General features: G+C 36.7%; 2 protein-coding genes across 2 annotated transcripts; both read right to left on the bottom strand.

Annotated features, from left to right (window-relative positions):
• Positions 1–1,048: 1,048 nt before the first annotated feature.
• c5ar1 (complement C5a receptor 1) lies at positions 1,049–4,323 on the bottom strand. Its single transcript, XM_026927707.3, has 2 exons — positions 4,188–4,323; positions 1,049–3,477 (listed from the first exon to the last, which is right to left on the bottom strand). The coding sequence occupies exon 2, from the start codon at positions 3,470–3,472 to the stop codon at positions 2,423–2,425; it is 1,050 nt and encodes a 349-aa protein (XP_026783508.1). The 5' UTR covers positions 3,473–3,477; positions 4,188–4,323; the 3' UTR covers positions 1,049–2,422.
• A 2,434-nt stretch (positions 4,324–6,757) lies between these two features.
• Positions 6,758–17,638, bottom strand: lbhl (LBH regulator of WNT signaling pathway, like). The gene is made up of 4 exons (XM_034305450.2): positions 17,285–17,638; positions 11,210–11,291; positions 9,394–9,670; positions 6,758–9,147 (listed from the first exon to the last, which is right to left on the bottom strand). Exons 1-4 carry the CDS (start codon positions 17,344–17,346, stop codon positions 9,077–9,079), a joined length of 492 nt encoding a protein of 163 aa, XP_034161341.2. The 5' UTR covers positions 17,347–17,638; the 3' UTR covers positions 6,758–9,076.
• Between the last annotated feature and the right edge of the window lie 28 nt (positions 17,639–17,666).

Here is a 17,666-nt window from a genome sequence, read left to right as displayed (position 1 = left end):
TTTAGCCACCATTTTAACTTCAAACTACATTCTTGAGCTTAAATTATCTCATACTCCCCTCAAAAATGTTATAAATGTTTTTACTTTCAACCACTGCTGGAAATGGACCGATATACTCACCACATTTTTATGTTTTGCACTTTTGAATAGCATATTTTTTCTCTCATAAGCTCCTGGAATGCAGCTCTACCCATGTCTAGAATTCTCACTGAATAAAATGGACTATCTGGCTAATAATAACAGTGTTTCTTAGTTACACCTCCAAGCTCACAATGTACAGAAAGTGGGATTGTGTGAAATTTTTTTTTGTGCAAATACAAAATGCAAATGGTGTGAATGCATAAATATTCAACCCCCTTTTCTGTGAAACCCTTAAACTATTCACGGTGCAACCACTCGCCATTAGAAGTCATAATTATTTGAATGGAGTTCACCTGTGTGCAGTTAAAGTGTCATGTGATCTCTGTATAAATACATCTGCTCCAGGAAGCTATCAAACCAAGCCCAGGACAAAGTTCTGGAAAAATAACAATCTGGATTTGGTTGTAAAAATATCCCAAGTTTTGAACATCCAGCAGATTACCATTAAATCCATTATTAAAAAATGGATTCTGCCTAGTCGAGGCTGGTCCCTAAAAGTCAGTGTGTGGGTAAAGAGGGGATTAGTCAGAGAAGAACCAGAACTAATTTAGAGGTTTCTCATCAAAAAGGTGAATATCTACGCAATTATGTAATTATATATTTTTTTATTTGTAAATAATTTTGCAACCTATGTGTATTAATATTTTCATCTCACTTTAAAATTATGGGCTATTTGGTGTAGATTTGTGACGTATATTCCCACTTAAATGCATTTCAGTTCCATGTTCAGTTTCAGTTCCGCTACAAAGTATGGAAAAGAGTCGAGATGTGTAGACGAATACTTATGCAAACCACTTTGACAGCTGGATGTATGAGAGGCATACAAGTACTCTCTTTCAGCCCATATATTGATACTTTTGTATGGTAATTATTGGCATACTGTATAAATGACACAAATAATCATATATAAATCCATAAGCATATAAATATATTTATTTTTATTAGTTTGAGTGCTTAAAAAAAGTATTTGTACAAAAGAAATGTGCAGTTGAGGAACATACATCCACAACAGAAATGCTGACAAAAAGAATATTTCCTTCCACATTTCAAGTTTCAGATCCATATAACATTCAGATAAGCATATAATACCGAAGGAACAAGTTGCATAACAAGCAAAAGAAAGAAATATTTTCTTTTTCAAAATATGTTCTGTTAGCTGTTAAGTTCTTAACTTGTTATAAGCTCAAGTACAAAAGACCAGGTCAATAACTGATAACTGAATTTTATGTTAATTTACATTTTCCCAGGTTGTCCAAGGACCTTATTTTGAACTAAATTCACACACACACACACACACACACACATATTTATATACATATATATATATATATATATATATATATATATATATATATATATATATATATATATATATATATATATATATATGCTCATCTATGAACAGAGGTCACACAAATGAACATTTTTGTCCTTTAAAATGTTCAAAAATTCTAATATAATATTTGATTTTTAAAAATTATTATTATTATTATTATTATTATTATTATTATTATTATTATTATTGATGTTGTTGTTGTCGTCTTTTTTTCATAACAACTGAGTGTTGAACAAACTGTTAGTTTTAGGCTCTTGATGGGTAAACTCTTTTGAAAAAAGAAAAACAACTTTTGTCATTTGTACAGAATGTGTGAATTTCAAAACTGTTGCGTAACTTCACACATTTATTTCCACATTCAGTGAAGCTGCTGCACCAGGCACTGTTTTTTTTCTATAGCTGGGTGCTAGTCAGTAGTACTACATATAATTCTCTACTTATCACAAAACACTCATTTTTTGAAATTTGTGATTTTACTTCATGTGCTGAGAGCTTTGATTTTGTTTAGATTTTTTGATTTAGGTTTAGAAAACTTGAACTTAGACTATGTTTTTGTGTAGAAGAAGTGGCCGGGATCTAAGCAGTTGCCTGACACTTAATTTGCTCAACATCCTGTGCACTGTGTTGACGTTTTGTGATTCTAATGTAAGTGTAAAATATATTTTTTCTTCTTTTAAAGCAGTAAAGAGGTTAAGAAATCCTGCTCAAACCAGTCTGAGAGGTGAAACTCGGCCAGATTAAGCCCTGAGATGTAAATTCCTGAACTGTGTAACTACTATTAAATACACTGTAGCTGAACAAATCATACTTGTTACTGAGTAATATACTTTAAGCAGAAAGACTGAATAATAAGCTGTGAAAGTGAGGGGTTATTGTGTGAAACACAATATTGTGTACAGCAGAACTATTGTGTACAGCAGAACTAAGCTATAACAATACAAACTCTCAGTAGTTTGTGTCGGTGGTACTCTTGGTGTTCATTGTCAGAGTGGGTGCTCGGGTCGGCTCTTCAGAAGCAAAGTTGAGTACACTCTTCAGCGTCTTGGTCAAGCTCTCCCTAAAGCCACGGCCCAGGCAAACATAGAGCAGTGGGTTCAAGCAGCTGTTGAAGTAGGCTAGGCAGAGAGCTAATACATGAGCCAGTTGAAGATTTACCCTTGTGTTATCCACTGCCTTGTGCCAGATCAGAATAACAGTGTCCATGATATGCAAGGGAATCCAGCACAGGAAGAAGGTGATCACTACAGCTAGGATGACACGCAAGGTCCGTGATGACCTCTCGCTTTGCCTCCTCGCTGACCTTTGGTGTGCCCTCTGGTACACTGTCCAGTGGCTGTAAGAGATTATCAGGAACGGCAGCAGAAAACCAAGCAGGAAGCGTGTCACAACCAAGGCCCAGGCATGCAGCAGGCTGGAGTAATGGCCGTGACACTGTTTCTTCGTCCCCTGCTTCTCTTCTTCCATGTGAATGAACTGGGGAATGGTGCCAATGAGTGCCAGCACCCAGGTACCCAGACAGACCCAGCGAGCCAAGTTCGGCTGCCTCCAGTTCTGGCACCAAGCAGGCCGAGTCACTAGGAGCCAGCGGTCCACACTGATGACCGTTAATATCAGCACGCTGCAGTACATGAGCATATACAGTAGGCCATGCAGTATTTTGCAGGCTAATGGTCCAAAGGGCCAGTGCATATCTTGAGCCAATGGTACCATGAGCAGGGGTAGGGATAAACAGCACAGCAGGTCAGCCAAGGCCAGGTTCAGAAACCACTGGGCATTAACTGAACGGGGCATCCTGAATGCTGTCACCCAGACAACCAGACCGTTGCCAGGGACACCCAACAAGAAGACGACTGCATAGCAGATCAGCGCAAACCAGTGACGCCAGCCAATCACGGATGGATCAGTCTTGTCAAAGAGCGTACAGTTTTCTGCATTGGCACATGGGTTTGTTGTGTCGTTGAAATTAAATGGTTCGTAATAATCGTCGTCACTCATTTTAACTGTGAGGAGAAGGCAAAGAGCAGGAAGCAAGCAAAATTAAGAAAATTTTCAAAAGAATTTGACAAAAATGACCAGAAAGAGGTATTTTGTTATTTTTATCTATCTTATTGACAAAGTCTGGTGTAAATGTCAATATTTTCTTCATCTTTTGAACCCTCTCATAAGAAATGGTAATAAACTAACAATTTTACAATTGTTTTTTACAAGGTACAAATGATTTTTACAGAGCCTTCAAAGAAAAAAACAAAAATATACCTGGAGACTACTACTTTTATGGACAGTGTAATGCATTAGCCACAGACATAAGAGGTAGAATATGATATGTAGAATATAGAAAGTGTAAAATCTGTAGCACATATACTTTAAATGCATACACTTTAAATACATAATGCCTTATGCTTTTGAATGGTCCTTCACACTTTCACATTAATGACAATATTCTATTAGCACAAACTGTGGATCAGCCAAAATAAATGACCACTTACTAACCCCACCCACCCACAAACAAACAAACAAACAAACAAATGCACAAATAAATAAAAATAAAAATAATTTAAAAAATTTTAAAAAATCTTTTCCTTTTCTGCTGCCTTTACTGCTCTTTACAGGTCTCCTTCTATCTAGATCATTTTCTTGTCCAAAATCAAGACAGTAATGATGCATTTGGCAAAGGAACATGACAAATCTTGAGGAAAAATCAGTTACTCACTTTTAGTTGAACCACAGAATGATGAATTGTGTAGATCGTGAGGCTTTACCACGCTCAGGCTCTTGGGTGTGATCTGCTGTCAGTCTTGTGCAGTTGGTATATACTAACCTGGAAAGGATGTGGCTTGTGCAAACTATGTACTTAACAATTTCCTACCTAAGCAGAGAACTGAATATTATGAATGTATAATTTATGATCTGTTACATACATTTTAACCCTAACTCCATTTTTAATCAGCAGACCCAAAGCTTTACGAATTTTTCAATCCACATTGGTCTATATTTAGTTTCTCTCAGAGAAACATAGTTTTCTATATATAAAAATCCATAGTATATGAAAGATGTACTATATATATATATATATATATATATATATATATATATCTGCATTATAATAATGACTGATTTAAAAAGGTGTTTTAAAAAAGGAAAAACAATCACCTGTTATTTGTTTGTTTGTTTACAATACATTATGATACCTTAGCAAGTAGAAGTATCGTACCAGTATAGACATATTGGTCTAGTAATTTCTATAAAATAAATTACAATACTAGAAATACTACAAATGAATGACAGGATATTGTAAAGTATTGTAAAGTGTAAAGTTTAATTCATAGTGAATAAACTGTATATAGTTGTCTGATTGTGGCTTCATTAAACAAAGAACAAGACTTTACTTAACCCCTAATATGTTTTTCATAAAATAAATTATATAAAAGATTTATTCAACATGTATTAAAGCAGTTATGACAATTTCTCTAACATTTCTCTGGTTGTAGCAAAGTAACTTAGGTCTGTTTCCTGGGCTTGTATTGCAAAGCTGTTAGTATTAATATTCTGTAGCTGGTAACCATTACGGCTTACACAGCATGCTTGCACCATGGCACACATTTCTCAATAACCACTTTTAGCAGTTTTGATGCATTGCTTTGGTTGAAGCACAGCTGACAGTTGAGGCTATTTTATGTGTAAAGAATAAAATTAACAGGGTGTACTCGCATGTTTTATTCCTCTTATACCACAGGAATTTGCCAACAATTATATCTTTTTTTATCCATTTATAGTTACATTTAATGTTGTGGAATGTGACAAGTTATTTCCTATTATCATTTCCATTATAGCAGTTATAAACAGTCATTCATTTACCAACTATTTCTCTCTCCCTCTCTCTTTCTCCTTCTCTCACTCTCTCTAAAAATTATTAAGACAAAAAACCAGCTTGTCATGTTACTGTGGAAATGAGGAAAGCAAACAGTCCTGAAGACTCTCCCATGGCAAACAACTTACTGACTGTTTCAAAGCACTGACACTGGAGACTCCTTCCAAAACTGTTAAATAAAGGTCCCGTGACAGAGATCAACAATAGCAATAATCATATGTTTTTCTTTGTTACATAACAGCACGTTTTATTCATTTAGTATTAGTCTTAGTTTAAGATGGAGATGGAGCATCCATTATATTAAGTCCCTGTGAATGAGCTGTTACTGTAGAAACAATGATGTATTGGAATGAGTGCATTAATATAAACCTGAGTTTTGATCTGGAACTACTGTCTAAAAAAAAAAAACAAACAAAAAAAAAAGATTCAACACCTTATGACCAATCAGAATGCTGACAACAGACAACAGCGGTGTGATTCAAGGTAAATTATGCCAGGAGATCATGAAATATGTGTTTTGAGGCTGCACATTGTGTATAGTGTTCTGTAAAAAGGGTGTATTGAGTTTGTAATAAGACTGAATGCCTTTAAAATGTGATGTTCACATTTTTGCAGTAGTGGCTTAGAGAGCTGATCTACAGTTATTGAGCAACATGCCAGTGGGTTAAAAATATACAATTTGTACACTGTGCACATATATTTGCTGACTTTGTGGTTTGTCACAAGATGATGACAAATCGTGAGAAGAAAGTCACAAATGAGAGTGAACCAAATGAGGACCAGAATTTTGCTAGCAGTTATGTTCTAACTGCTAAATAAATAATACATGAAACTGAAATTAAACATCATCAGCAGGATGATAAAATCATGTGACTATATTGGATTCCAGTTTTTCACATTTGTTTAGGCATCATTACTGTAACACTGGCCCATGTTTCTCAATAACCAAAGCTCAGCTGTCGAAGCCAACGTCAAAGTCAACTTTATTATCATTTTGAGTACGACACGAAAAAAATTAAAGTATTGAACCCCTTCAGTGCTGTGTTACACACTTTAAACCAAAAAAAATACTTAATTTGGCTCATGAAAAACTTACAAACACAACATAATACCCCAAATACACACATTAAAAGAACCAGTATATGTTAAAATGTTTTTAAATGCAGAAAGTGATTCTGTGGTGCGAATGTGCAAAGACGTGTCTTGCTAGGAGCTGGTATACGAGCTAATATATTGTACGAGTTTTTGCGTGGAAAAGTGCTGAGTTCACCATGGTCATAACTTTAGGGAAGAAGCTGTTTGGTAATCTGCTAGTCTAAGCCACAGGAGTAAATATTTAAACATATTCTATTGCAGTTCATTTATATTATAAACTCCTCACACACTTTTTGGAAAACATTCCACACAAGGCTTTACCTCTATGCAGTTAAAAAATATATAATAATAACAACAACATGAATATTTCAGTAAATTGTGAAAGAACACAGACCCTACAGGAAAAACTGTAGTACTTTTTACCGAATCAGCATAATGTCAAAATAACATTTCATACAGGCAATATGATGCAATATAGCAAACACACTGTAAATTATAGAGACACTATATAGACACTATAAATTCATGGATTTTTATTTTTGTTATGCAAAAACCCATATGTTTTGAACACACATCTTGCAATACACCTGGACACATCATCAGTGATATTATGTGACGTACTCAGGTGTTTCAGGTCTTTCAAAATCACACACCCTCGCCAAGGCAACACACCCAGGGCTGATCAAGGGAAGGTCAGTGCCAACTAAATGACCTGTTTGGTGGTTTCATACAACAGCGCCCATGCCAATTGATCATGATGTTGATCCTACATGTCCATGTGGTTTCCTCTGGGTTCTACACTTTCCTCCCAAAACATGCGGTAGTGGATTAGTGACTCTAAAGTGCCCCTGAGTGTGATGAGTGTGTGAACGTATATGTGCATGGTGACCTGTCATCAACTCGCATCCCATTCATGATGTATTCCCACCTCAAACCCAGTGTTCCTGGAATTGACTCCAGATCCAACACAACCCTGTCCAGGATGAAGAGCTTGTTGAAAATGAACAAAAGAATGAATAAAAATAATAAGTACAAGCTTAAATATTAGGCCAGTGTTTTGAGGTTGAAATTCTGTAAACACCCATCTTACAGTAGATATAAAAAGTCTACACACCCCTGTTAAAACGGCAGGTTTTTGTGATGAAAAAAATTAAACCAAGATAAATCATGTCAGGACTTATTCCATCCTCAATGTGAAATTACAACGTATAAAAATTAAGTGAAAAACAATCAGAACCATTTTAGGGGAAAATAGGTAAAAATAAGTTACAATAACCTAGTTGCATAAGTGTGTACACCCCTAAACTAATACTTTGTTAAAGCACCTTTTGATTTTATTCCACCGCTCAGTCTTTTTGGCTAAGAGTCTATCAGCATGGCAGATCTTGACTTGGCAATATTTCCCATTCTTTCTTTCAAAAGCATCCTAGATCCATCAAATTGTCAGAGCGTCTCCTGTGCACAGGCCGCTTCAGGTCACCCCACAGATTTTTTGTAAAAAAAAATTGTAAAATGTGTGTATAATTTAAAGAAACAGCATTTTAACAGTATTTCAGCAAATGAGGAAAAATTGAAGAAAAAAATGCTTGTCTGTATTGTGTTTTACTGGTTTATTAATGTTAATTGTAATAATTATAATACTATAATAATTAATAGTGTTCTCTTTAAAAAAAAAAAAAAAAGATACATTTTACAGACTCTTTTTTTTCTGATAGTAGCAAAGGGATAAAACAGGAACCAAGGAACCCAAGTGTAACTACAGCTGAGAGGAAGCTCAACCATGCTAGTAATAGCTACCTAGCAATCTTCTGGCAAGCTAATAGCAAGTTAACTAGCTATTTTTTAAAAGTTAACTACAAAAGTAATCTAAACTACATGATTTGACTTGTGTCAGATGGTAGCTAACACAATTACCACAGATAATTGTTAAGGTTAGCTAGCTAACTGACACAGACATTATGCCTAGCTACTTAGATATTTATCTAGGTTTCCTTTTCGCAATGTATTCAAATATTATTTATTTACTTTTTTAATGAGGCTAAAGGCTCTAATGAGGCTAATTAGGGGTGTCAGTTCCCTGAAACATCAATGTAATTTTTCTTTTTATTCTGTGAATCATGTCATTCACAGAAACAGCTAGTCAATAATTGCTAGCTAGCTACCACTAGCATGGTTGAGCTCCCTCTTAATTGTAACTAAGCTACACTTGTGTTCCTTTTGTGACAGTTATTTTACCATGTTTTGCTACTATCTGGAAAAAAAAAGTTATTTTTATCATATTTACTAAGACAATTAGGTAACTAAGTGTTTTAATATGTCAAAAATTACAGATAAAAGGTCAGTGAAAGAGGAACAGTAAATGCAAGCTAATGCTCATAACAATGAAAACAGTTGCCTAAACAGAACAAGTTAAAAAAAGAAATTGCCACAGAACGTAAACTTTACTGACACACTAACAGGCTGATTGGTGTCACTGATGGAATGCAATGCTGAAGCCTGAAAAAAACATTGTTCATTGCATAGTATGGTACATATTGAGTTCACCATTCAAAAATTCAAGAAAAAGTTCTTTAATTGGATCAAACCCACTCTCTTAATCAGAGACTGCACCAAGGGCTGGATTGTGATGTGGTTGTTCAGTTTAGTGCAGGACCATTTTCAGAAGGAAGAGTCGGGGTTTCATCTCTGAAACCATCTGACTGAAGCTCTATTGACAGAAGTAAAGAAGTAAACAACAGAGGTCAAAAGATATCAAAAGAAAAGGAGATGAAGAGAGAATATATATTTTTTTTTTGCAATTTTACAGCGTAACTGTAATTAACCCAAGCCATCTTTTACTTTTCTAATTTACCCAATAACTGTAATTATTACAATAATTAATATTTGTAGAAACCCTGCCCATGCTTGGGGATAGTAGTTGTTTGCAGTAGTAATCTAAAGCTCTCAAACACACCCAACAGTGAGGGTCTTGGCTGAGTGCTGCTGATGATGGACTCCTCTTCATCTTCCTCTCCCCAGTCGGCAATGTTAGCTGGTGGGATGCATTGCTCCAAAAACAGGTCATCATCCTCGGAGTCTTCATGCTCTGGAGGCCAGCGCAGCTCGCCACTCTCCACCTCGCTAATGTCTGTTGGTTCCACCACGATGGAGGGCAGACGCTCCTTCCCCTGCGGGACGCATCCCAGAGTTCCCTCCGGACCCAGCACCACTTCCACTGGATCTGGAAAGATCTGCAGAGAAAAAACAGAGAGTGGAAAAGAGAGAGAGAGAGAGAGAGAGATGGGGGGTGGAGAAACTGATGGTATGGAAGAAGGTGCCAAGAGATAGCTTGATTATTCTTTTTAGAATCCTAACATAGATAGATAGATAGATAGATAGATAGATAGATAGGTAGATAGAAGGATTGTTGGATGGATGGATGGCCCTGGAAGGGCAAGACCAGGGGTAGGGCACCATGCAAGAGTCCCAAAAAAATTAGGTTCATATAAAATCACCTGGATCTCATTAGAAATTTGTAGGAAATGAAATGAACCAAGGTATTTTATCATATTCAACCCCCGCCTTCGAATTTGTTCCATTCCAGAAAAATATAGTCACATCCCTAAACCTAACCCTAAAAAATACGTGATCAATAGAAATTGTTCTGAATTTAGGTGTGAGGTCATGTTAGTAAAATTAGTAATCTAATCAAAATGATCATTTGCAAATTGCATGCGATATGCACGCCTCACAGCTCTACTGTCTGTGGTTCGAGTGTGCGCTCGGGTTCCTGTCCATGTGGGGTTCCTCTGGGTTCTCCGGTTTCCTCCAACCTTCCAAAAACAAGCTGGTAGATGGACTGGCAACTCTAAATTGCATCTAGGTGTGAATGTGTGTGTAAAAGTGTGTGTGATGCCTTGCAAATCACTGGTGTAATAGACTAGGTAATAGACTGAAATAAAATAAAACATACACACTACCATATAGGTCAGAGCTGCAAGGAGGGTGCTTGATTATTTGGAGGATGTAAAATAAAAATTTTGCCTAAGTGTCTAAATACAGTTGAAGACAAAAGTTTGCACACCCCATTGACATAGTTATTAAAAAGAAAAAAAGAAAGATATACTACTTATTTTACTTTTTAATTTTAAATGATCCAAAATGTTAAAGTGTGTGTATACATATATCCCACAACAACACAACAATCTTTAAAATAGGTTTTGTCATGAACCTCTTGGTCTCCAGACCTGATTGAAGAAGGCATGATGTAACATCTGGTGCAGTTGTAACAGATTATATCAGAAGGAATGAGCAGGGGCATGGAAAGGCTACTGTGGGCAATATTACAGCTGAGGGAATCCAAAAAAATTGTTGAGGGGATACAAATAAGTTTGGATGCAAGAGTGAGCATACAGGTTATTATTATAATATTATAAGAATATTCATATCATATTCAAAGAGGTAGTAGCAAATTGTTGAACGGATATATTTTCCCCCTATTAATATCTTAATAAACACTGCACTGGATTGGTATCACATCGAGGGTGTATTCCCACTCTGTTTTCCTGGGATAGACTTTGGATTCACCACAACCTGACCAGGATAAAGCAGTTACTGATGATGAATGAATGAATAAGTCTTAACAGTATTTGCCCATGTTTATTACCTGTAAATACGACGGAACATAAAACCCAAAACACTAAATGTTCTTTACACTGGCGTAAAGGTATGAAAACTTTTGCACTTTTGTGGTATGTTTTAGTGTTTGTACCCCATGCTGAAATATTTACCTGAAAAGGCAGTCTGTCCCTTTTTTTCTGCAATGGAATTTCATACATGACTGAATCCTGGGGTCTTACATCCTCCACACATCTGCTTTAAAAAAAAAAAAGGAGGGATTTTGGGAGAGAATGAGGACTGAGTGAATACAAATATAAAAAAATATATGAAAACTCACACACAGCGGTTACGTGCTCACTTACGCACAAAAGTCTTTCACAACTCAGAACTATCCTACATTGCACAGTTATGACTTGCTTCCTTTCTGGCAATGAGAATACAGAACATCCAGTCACTGTTCAAGGAAGCTGGCCCATGTTTCCGTGAACTTTACACCCTTAAACTAAACAGACAGAGCTAAACTGTCCACAGCAGATGCACTCTATCATTACTTTTCTTATGTGGAAAATATTCTCACCTCAGCCTCTAACTGGCTACACTGTCTATCCATCAAACTCAGCCACGAATCAGAGCCTTCACTGGTCAAAGATGATGAAGCTGATACATTAATCTCTCTACAGTCCCAGTCGACCTGGGTATAATCTTTTTGTTCATGTGCCTGTTCTGTGCAGGCAGGATTACACTACTTAGATTACTTATTCAGGGCTTGATCATATCAGAATGGATTACACTCTCCCAGTCATTTTTTTTTAGCAGCGCTGGACTATAGTTCTCTCCTCCCCCAGTCCAAAGACATGCGCTGTAGGCTGACTGGCATTTCTAAATTATCCATAGTGTGTGAATGTGAGTGTGTGTGCGACTGGCACCCTGCCTTCTGCCCCAAGTCCCCTGGGATAGGCTCCAGGCTCCCTGCAACCCTTTGTAGGATAAGCGGTACAGAAAATGGATGGATGGATGGATGGATGGATGGCCTACAGTTCATTTCCACTAAGAGACCAGTTACATAAAATCTGATGCTTACAAAGTTCCAGATAAGCAACTAAAATGACTGAATGCCACCAACTGTTACCTTTTAATAAATATAACCATTAATGTTTAGTTTATGGATGAATAAATGAATATAACAATTCAAATTGATTTTGTTTTGTAATGCCGCTGAACAGATGTGACACATCTATTTTGGGAGGGCAGAATAAACACATAATTCTCTGTCCAGTCGTCTTTAAGTGTTATAATTTCATTGTTGGGTCACTAACCATAAGGGAGAGGGTATAAAAATAAAAAGTCTATTAAAGCCTGTGAAAACTCTTCCTTTTCTGAGGTAATGTCTCTAGCCCTGTAGCTAGGCTCTGGTCTGATGAGCTGCCTTTAGCTAAATAATTTACATAAATGAATGTATGTAATTGAATAAGAGGATCTGCTACAGAAGCTGAGCTTGTTCATGTTTAGAAAACTGGAGTCACTGAACTACCAGTGTTTTCATAGGTTAACTGGTTCTAGAAAAGTGTCCGTTCTAGAAAAGTGTCTGGATCATGGATCACCAGTTGACGGTCCCTCTAACAGAGATTTGGACGCACATAATTTTCCATCTTTTTCAGATCATAAATCATAGTGGGGGAAGAAATACAAACCAGGATTTTGTTCTTTCTCTTCTTTTCCTCCAATTTTCTCTTGCTAATTCCCACCCACTATCAAACAACAGCTGCCAACCAGGGAGTTTGAAGGCTAGCACATCCTTCCTCCGAGACATGTGAAGCATCCTTTCAAATTGCTACTCGTGCTGCATCACTGGGCAGCGTAACACACTTGGGGGAAAACTCTATCTGCCCTCTTCCTCATACATTTGCTCTCATACATGCTAGCATCACTGTGAGTGACAGGGGAGAGATTGATGACATCCCTCCCACGCGGAGACCATGGCCAATCATGGTCTCTTGACTCCAAGCCACAGACGGCTGTGGCATGGATTGAAACTTGCACTCTCCCATGATAAGTAAGCAAATGCTTTTCTCTCGTAACACTTGGGAGCAGGAGTTTGTTTCTTGTTCCATTTTGTTATACCTTTTTCCTGATGACTTTCAAGATGAGCTTATATCTCAAATGTGAACATCATATTTGTATATTTATTTCCTAAAATAAAATCTTTAAATTAACAAGCAGTGAAAATACCTAATTTGGCACAACCTTTGTCGTAGCATTTGCTTGCATACTGTATGTCAGCCATCTAACTACCATTACATACGCACCCAAACTGCTGAAGCTTCCTGTGACCTTTTGACATCCCATGGTAATTTTCTAGATCTCCCACCTAACCACTGCATAAGTGGAAACTTCAATTTTAATCACTAGATGATTTTTAAGTGCAAAGGTGTTAAAAGATTAGCATATGCAGAATATTCCAGTGAACTGATGTTATCATTTTACATGAGTATGGTAAATAAACTCAGAGAAACCTTAACCACAGTGGTGAGGAATCCAAATTACAAATGGAAAAGGACTGACACTATTACTGACACTGTTATTAATGAGAAGTATTATTAATATTGCAAGTTAGCCTTCTGTTTCCCCTCTTCTTCTCAACACTTTAATTCATTACTGGTCAGTTGAGTACTTTTATCACTGCTGGCTTTATTCATGGTGAAATCCTTAATTTACATTAGCTTATATATTTTTGGGCACAACTGCCTGACTGCATGGTTTTAAAATGTGGAAAGGCAGAAGAGATGTCTAATGTCAAGTGGTCCAGACCAAACAAAACAGGCTAGTGGACCAAAAACACATCAACAACAACATTTAAATGTGTTTATTTATCTGTATGTATCTGAAAGGTAAATTCTGACTGCAAATAGACTGAAGAAGACAAAAGAAAACAAATGATCCAAATTTTGGTTTTACCATACAGCGTATTTCATAAGTATTCACCCCTTTTTGAACTTTTCCTCATTTTGTAGTCTTATAGGCCAGAACTGAAATGGACTTAATTTGCATTTTATGTGACATTTAAGCTTGGTAAAAAGAATTGCATATGATTAGCACATTTTGCCAGTTATGGACTGTATTGCTCTATTTTTTCCTCTTGTGAAATAAAAAAAAAAAAAGACCAGATCTTTTTTTTTTAATTTTTCAATGCAATTACAGTTCACAAGACAGCTGTATGATCCTGAGCAGAGTTCCTCCCTGTGTTCCCACATGGGTTTCCTCTGGGTTCTTCTCACCACTGTCCAAGAACATACAAGTAGGTGAATTTGCCATGGTAAATCAGGCTTAGTGTGTGAATGCATGTGCATGGTGCCCTGTGATGGACCTTGGGAGTGTGGTGTGGGGAAAATCAGTTAAATGATAAACAGATATTGATTCATCATGTGAATGGAAAAAACGACTTCCCACAGAAAACATGATTAAGACCTTCTTAGAGTTGGGAGCTGAATCAACAACCACATACTACTGGGGTACCTTTCCTGTTTTTCTTCCTGTGTTAAGAAAAGGCTCTATATATCACCCTAGAACATTCTTCACTTTTGACTTTTTTGTAGAACCCTTAAAGACTATGTGGGAGTTTCAACCCTAACTATGAAGGTATTTTTGAAAAGAGACAGCAGTGAAATTAAAGATTAACTCTTTGAAAACTCACAGGATTTGACCAGCCCATGTAAGAACAACATTTCATGGCATTCAGGAAGTTTCCTTTAAGCTTACAGAGAAACCATGATTTTTTTTTTTTAAATAGATGTCTTTGCAGTGTGGATCTCATTACAGAACTGCACTTTATAAATATGGGCAAAATTTAACAAAGTCATATAGAATGTAAAAAGGAAGAAGGCATGTTATCAATATGTGCAATCTAAAGGAACTCCAGCAGCTCCGCCTATAACCATAGTGTGAAAGGAAACTTCTATTTATATCATCAGATGAACTGCAAAGTGGATAGTAACTAGTTAAGCATATGCAGACAAATTTGCAAAAAATTGCTAGTGCAATTCTAACATTTTAAAAATTGTTTGAACAGTAATTGTTTAACTGTGCTTATTCTGTCTCACTTGTCTCAGAGCAGCAACTTCTAAAGTATATTAATTTAATTTGCATTTCATTTATCCTAAAGAAAATTAAACTTTAAAATGAGTAATCACTGATCATAAGGATCAGTGAAGGAGTAGAATACATCAGTCTTTCTACTCTCTTCTCCTGAGGGAAATCTGGCAGCTGGTATTTATACAGTTTACTAACTGAATCTATTTATGTCTGTTTCACTATGGCACGTGATCAAGATGATGTTCCCTCCATGACGAAAGCACACTTTGCTAGCAACTAAAGCATCTTTAACCTGACTAATGGTTTTACAGCCATGTTTGTTAAACTGGTTTCTTATTTATCTAATATGATATCTGCACCTTTTTAGGGGGTGGATACTAATGTTTTCTTAAAATTGAGGTGTCAAAGTATGTTATAGACAGATAAAATGCTGGTCAAAGCCTGATTTGTGTAACAGTGACATCTGATGTGTTTTCCCACACCACCACTTGTACCACATGTTTTGTAGGACAGCAGAAACTAGGGCTTGATGTAGGACAGTAGGACATCAGGTCATCTGCCAATTCCCACCTGCCAGCCAGCTCTCCCCTACTGTACAACTGCTACCTACTCAGGAGGACAAAGGCTAACCCGTGGTTCCTCTGAGAAGGAAAATGCTGTCTACTGTCTTTCGCATACATGAGCTGACAGATGCACACAACTGACTAGTGTCACTGTGATTGACAGGGGAGAGAGAGAGAGAGCATGTGTAATCCCTCCCACCCAGACTGCAGGACCCACATTGTTCCCATAGCTTCCAGGTGCAGATAGGTGTGGCATTGTTGACCCTTTTTTTAATTTTAGCATACTCTACATAATTTTAATGTTACTGGAAATATGTGTTGGAGGATGGGTTGCAGCCAGAAAAAAACTTCTTCAGGCTTCCATTCACTGATCCCAAGTTATTATCATAGATAATATACAATTATTATATATACAATATACAATAGATATAGACATACAATTATTAATCTTGGATTAATCTGGATATTTTTACTCATTTAGTTACACTTTGTCTAAAAAGAAGCTATATTTTCTCCCAAGCTTAAAATGAGTAAACGTGTTTACGGGCTTAATTTGCTTTATCAATAATCTCACAATGACAAATATAAGATAAAGTCAGCAATATTCAAGATGTTGTACTTGATTTTTTTTTTTTTTTTTTGCAGTATATAGATTTTTTTTTCATCAAAACAAAAAATACACTGTTGTTTCCCAGATTAATAACTTTAAACATATCATAAGGCAACCCAGCATGTCCTTGGTATGTCACATGTATCACATGACTCTCTGACATCAGAGCTGGAGTGCAGAGCTGGGTTTAATCCTGCCTTGTCCTCCTGCTGTTACTGCCAAAGTCATTTATGAGCTCAAGCATCACACACACACACACACACACACACACAAAACACACCCATGAATAACCTACTTACAACATCAGACCTCCTACACACACCCATGAACACACCACACACAACCATGAGCACATAGCCTGCATAGCCATGTTGGGTCAGTAGCCACACAAAGTGCAAAAGTTTAGGCATCCTCTATATTAACCTTATAAGTTTTGTCATGAATGTTGATACTGCAATAGTGTCTGTAAAAAAAATTGATTCCCAAAAAATAAAAATTATGTTACAGAGGTCTGCCTATTTGCCCATTTTGGGTACCCAGGTATAAGTGTCAATAAAATGCCACCATTTCAAATAAATATATGTGGTGTTTAATTTTTTTTTTTTTTACTACAAACTGCTGAAATAAACACTAAACTGTTGCTGAGTGAACCAAGACTTATAATTGGTTTAGGGACTGAATAACAAAATGTATGATTGGTCAAAAGGTTGTTTGAAAGCTGTTTATTGTGCTAACTAACCTCTGCCTTAAAAAAAAACACCGAATAAATAAAAATACAATACCTTTTTGAAAGTGCTGGTTTATAATGCAAAAAAAAAACTATGAAGAATTTGCAATTGTGATTTTTTTTCCTGTTAAGCTGTGTATCTTTGCAACAAGATGTAATTTAAGTCTTAATTCAATCTACCAAATCTTTTACGCAATATATAAGATTCCCTCTTTCTTTATCTCTCTCACTCTCCTGAAGCACAGTGGTGTCCTACCCTTGCGTGGAGAGACAGGCGTCCTCTGCACTGCTGCTGTGCTCCGTGCAGGGTCTGTTCATCGTAGTAAGAAGGTGTCGGTTTTCACAGATCTCCAGGACCCACTGAGGAGCTCAAACTCCAAGAAGCTGCTCGGTTCAAGACCTGAGATGATCTGTGCAGGTGGAAAATGGAGCTGAGATGTGTGAATCAGCAGGGTCTTGAGATATGACCTGCAGGCAATATTTTCACAATATTCCTATAGTCTCTTCCCAAAGAGAATAGCAGTCTGCTCATCTTCAAATGTACAAACTCTGACACTTTTTTCCGTTCATCTGTCTCTCTTGAGTCCTCTCCCTCTCCCTGTTCTGTCTATCTCTCTCTACCCCAGCAGAAGGATGTT

The sequence above is a fragment of the Pangasianodon hypophthalmus genome, chromosome 6, assembly GCF_027358585.1.
Source record: "Pangasianodon hypophthalmus isolate fPanHyp1 chromosome 6, fPanHyp1.pri, whole genome shotgun sequence".
Lineage (NCBI taxonomy): Eukaryota > Metazoa > Chordata > Actinopteri > Siluriformes > Pangasiidae > Pangasianodon > Pangasianodon hypophthalmus.
Note: the sequence above shows the minus strand (reverse complement) of the source record. Positions and strands in the feature narration are given on the sequence as shown.

Coding starts and splice junctions, on each gene's coding strand:
- c5ar1 (XM_026927707.3), bottom strand. CDS start 3,472: ATGAGTGACGACGATTATTACGAACCATTTAATTTCAACGACACAACA.
- lbhl (XM_034305450.2), bottom strand. CDS start 17,346: ATGAACAGACCCTGCACGGAGCACAGCAGCAGTGCAGAGGACGCCTGT. Junction 11,292..17,284: donor GCCTGTCTCTCCACGCAAGG/GTAGGACACCAC, acceptor TTTTTAAAGCAG/ATGTGTGGAGGATGTAAGAC. Junction 9,148..9,393: donor GCCAAGACCCTCACTGTTGG/GTGTGTTTGAGA, acceptor TTCTGTCAATAG/AGCTTCAGTCAGATGGTTTC.